Source organism: Echinops telfairi, unplaced genomic scaffold (assembly GCF_000313985.2).
Source record: "Echinops telfairi isolate 266 unplaced genomic scaffold, ASM31398v2 ScPeMD7_10;HRSCAF=50, whole genome shotgun sequence".
Lineage (NCBI taxonomy): Eukaryota > Metazoa > Chordata > Mammalia > Afrosoricida > Tenrecidae > Echinops > Echinops telfairi.
Window position 1 is genome coordinate 5,193,629 of NW_022103907.1, and position 2,045 is coordinate 5,195,673.

The 2,045-nt window shown below is 42.7% G+C and overlaps 1 protein-coding gene across 1 annotated transcript in view; it reads left to right on the top strand.

The window, feature by feature from the left end:
* SPAST (spastin) overlaps positions 1-2,045 on the top strand; it is an 85,369-nt gene that overhangs the window by 76,792 nt on the left and 6,532 nt on the right. Inside the window, exon 10 of the mRNA XM_045287022.1 lies at positions 56-75. Within this exon, the coding sequence (XP_045142957.1) occupies positions 56-75 (20 nt within the window). The remainder of the gene's footprint in view (positions 1-55; positions 76-2,045) is intronic.

The window sequence follows — 2,045 nt, forward strand, 5'->3', positions numbered from 1 at the left end:
GATTTTGTTAAAACAGGGAAATGTTCTCACATATTTCCTACTTTTTTCCTTTCAGGATCCCAATTCGAGTTGAAAGTAAATATGAGGAGGTGTCAAAAAGTTCGTGGAAAAATAGAATGAAAAAATATACATAGAATTTTTACATAAACTTTTTGAAGCCCCTTAGAACTTAGAACTTTTATATGTATCTTTGGTGGAATTGCAGCATTGATGTTAATTTGTTGATCTTGAGATAACATCATTGATTATTTTTAGACTAGGTTATATTGAACTATGATACTACTTTAGCATAAATGTTTTTCACCATCACCATGGTGAATAGATAATACTCTCAGGTATTGCATTACATTGCCAGGGTTTGTCTAAGTGTTTGAGGGCCGAGAATCAGAATTAGCACGTAACTAACTAGTGGAGACATTCCTTCGCTCTTCAAATTGTTCACCATCTCTAACTCCAACTGTTGCTTCCAAAGCACTTTCATTAGAATGTCATTAGTATTTTCTGTTATACTTCTGTAGGTTTAATAACTATTGCAAAGGCTGCACAAAACTCAGACAAAAAGTCTCTATTAAAGGAATTTTAAAGAACTTAACAAGTTGTAATGCCAGTGAGAATTGCTTGGGGTTGTTATTTATCAAAACATGTTTCTAAGTTCTATCAAGCCTGTTGTTAAATGCCCAGACGGCATTTCACTCTGCTATAGGTCTCAATCTGAAGGCATTTTGCGTAAGCCCCATAGCTCAGCCAACCCATCTCCCCGATTTAAGTGCCCACACGCACCTCACTCGAGTAAGCCTCAGCTTGAAGGCACTCAGCTCCACTCTGTGGGTCATCCTATCCAAACCTCTTGGTGCTCCGAGGCACCCCACTGTGCTATAGGCCCAGCCTCTTGCACAGAAGCACTCGTCGTTGCTTGCTCTGTGGGGTGGGAAGTCCATCACTCCGCTCCATGCTCTTGACAATAAGAGGTTCCGCTGCTGCTTTTCTGATGGTATAGGTGTCATCTGGATCCAGGGGGTTCACTGCACAGGGATCTCGGGTCCAGAGAATACACTGTACTCCTGGCTCTTGCTGGTAATGAGATCCCACCTCCTGCTTCTCCGAGGGTTCCTTTTATGTACGCTCCAAAAGTCCAGTTCACAATTACTCACATGTGAATCCTGTCAGTAACTTACCTCCCCTTCTTACCAGACCTGTGCAGCAAAAGGTTATTTGGTGGGAGTTAGAGGCTTTGACTAGAAAAGCCACATTAAATAATTCACTGCCCCTGCATGTACCTCTCTGCTGTATTTGATAGTCCATTATAGGCTACTTATTAGGGAAATAACAGATGACTACAACTTGGGATCAGGATCAACTTAGAAATAACAGAAATAAATTGGGATCAGGATCAGGTGGGGTTTAGAATCATGCGCGCTTCCCAGTCACCCAAAGTGGAGAGCACATTTCTGGAATTTTTGTTGCAGAACAGCTTCCAGTCTTCCCCCCAAAGGCCCTTCTTTTGATTGTGCATGGTCCCCTCTTAGCTGTGTGGGCCCCCACTGCCATTGGCCTCTCCACTATTGACTTTTCTGGTATTAACTGGCCTGTCTCACAGGATACAGCAGCTTACTCAATTGCTGCTGCCTTAGCAACAGCTTTCTGCCATCACCACAGGCTCCATCATGTGGTCTCTTCCAGATTGTCACCATTGTCAGTGTTACAGCTCTTGACCCCATGTTTTAGGATGCTCCTCCCCTCCCCTCTCTCTAGTATTCTTTCTTTGCTCCTTGCTGCTAAAAACCTGTCTGTTGACTGGTTGCATAAAGCAAATTCCAAAAAAACAAACAAAAAAAAGCAAATTCCCTATTAATTTCAAAGCATGACTGGCCCAGTAGGACTACAAACTCGACTAATCCTCTCCGTGAGCTAACTGCAAGACACACGATCCTGTTAGGTGGATTTTCAAGCCACTAGTTTTGGAGTTAGTGACCAATCTCTTGCAAAGTGCATAAAATAGGTCAGGCACAGTACCGACAGTGGTCAAGGTCCCAAGGAAAGTATCA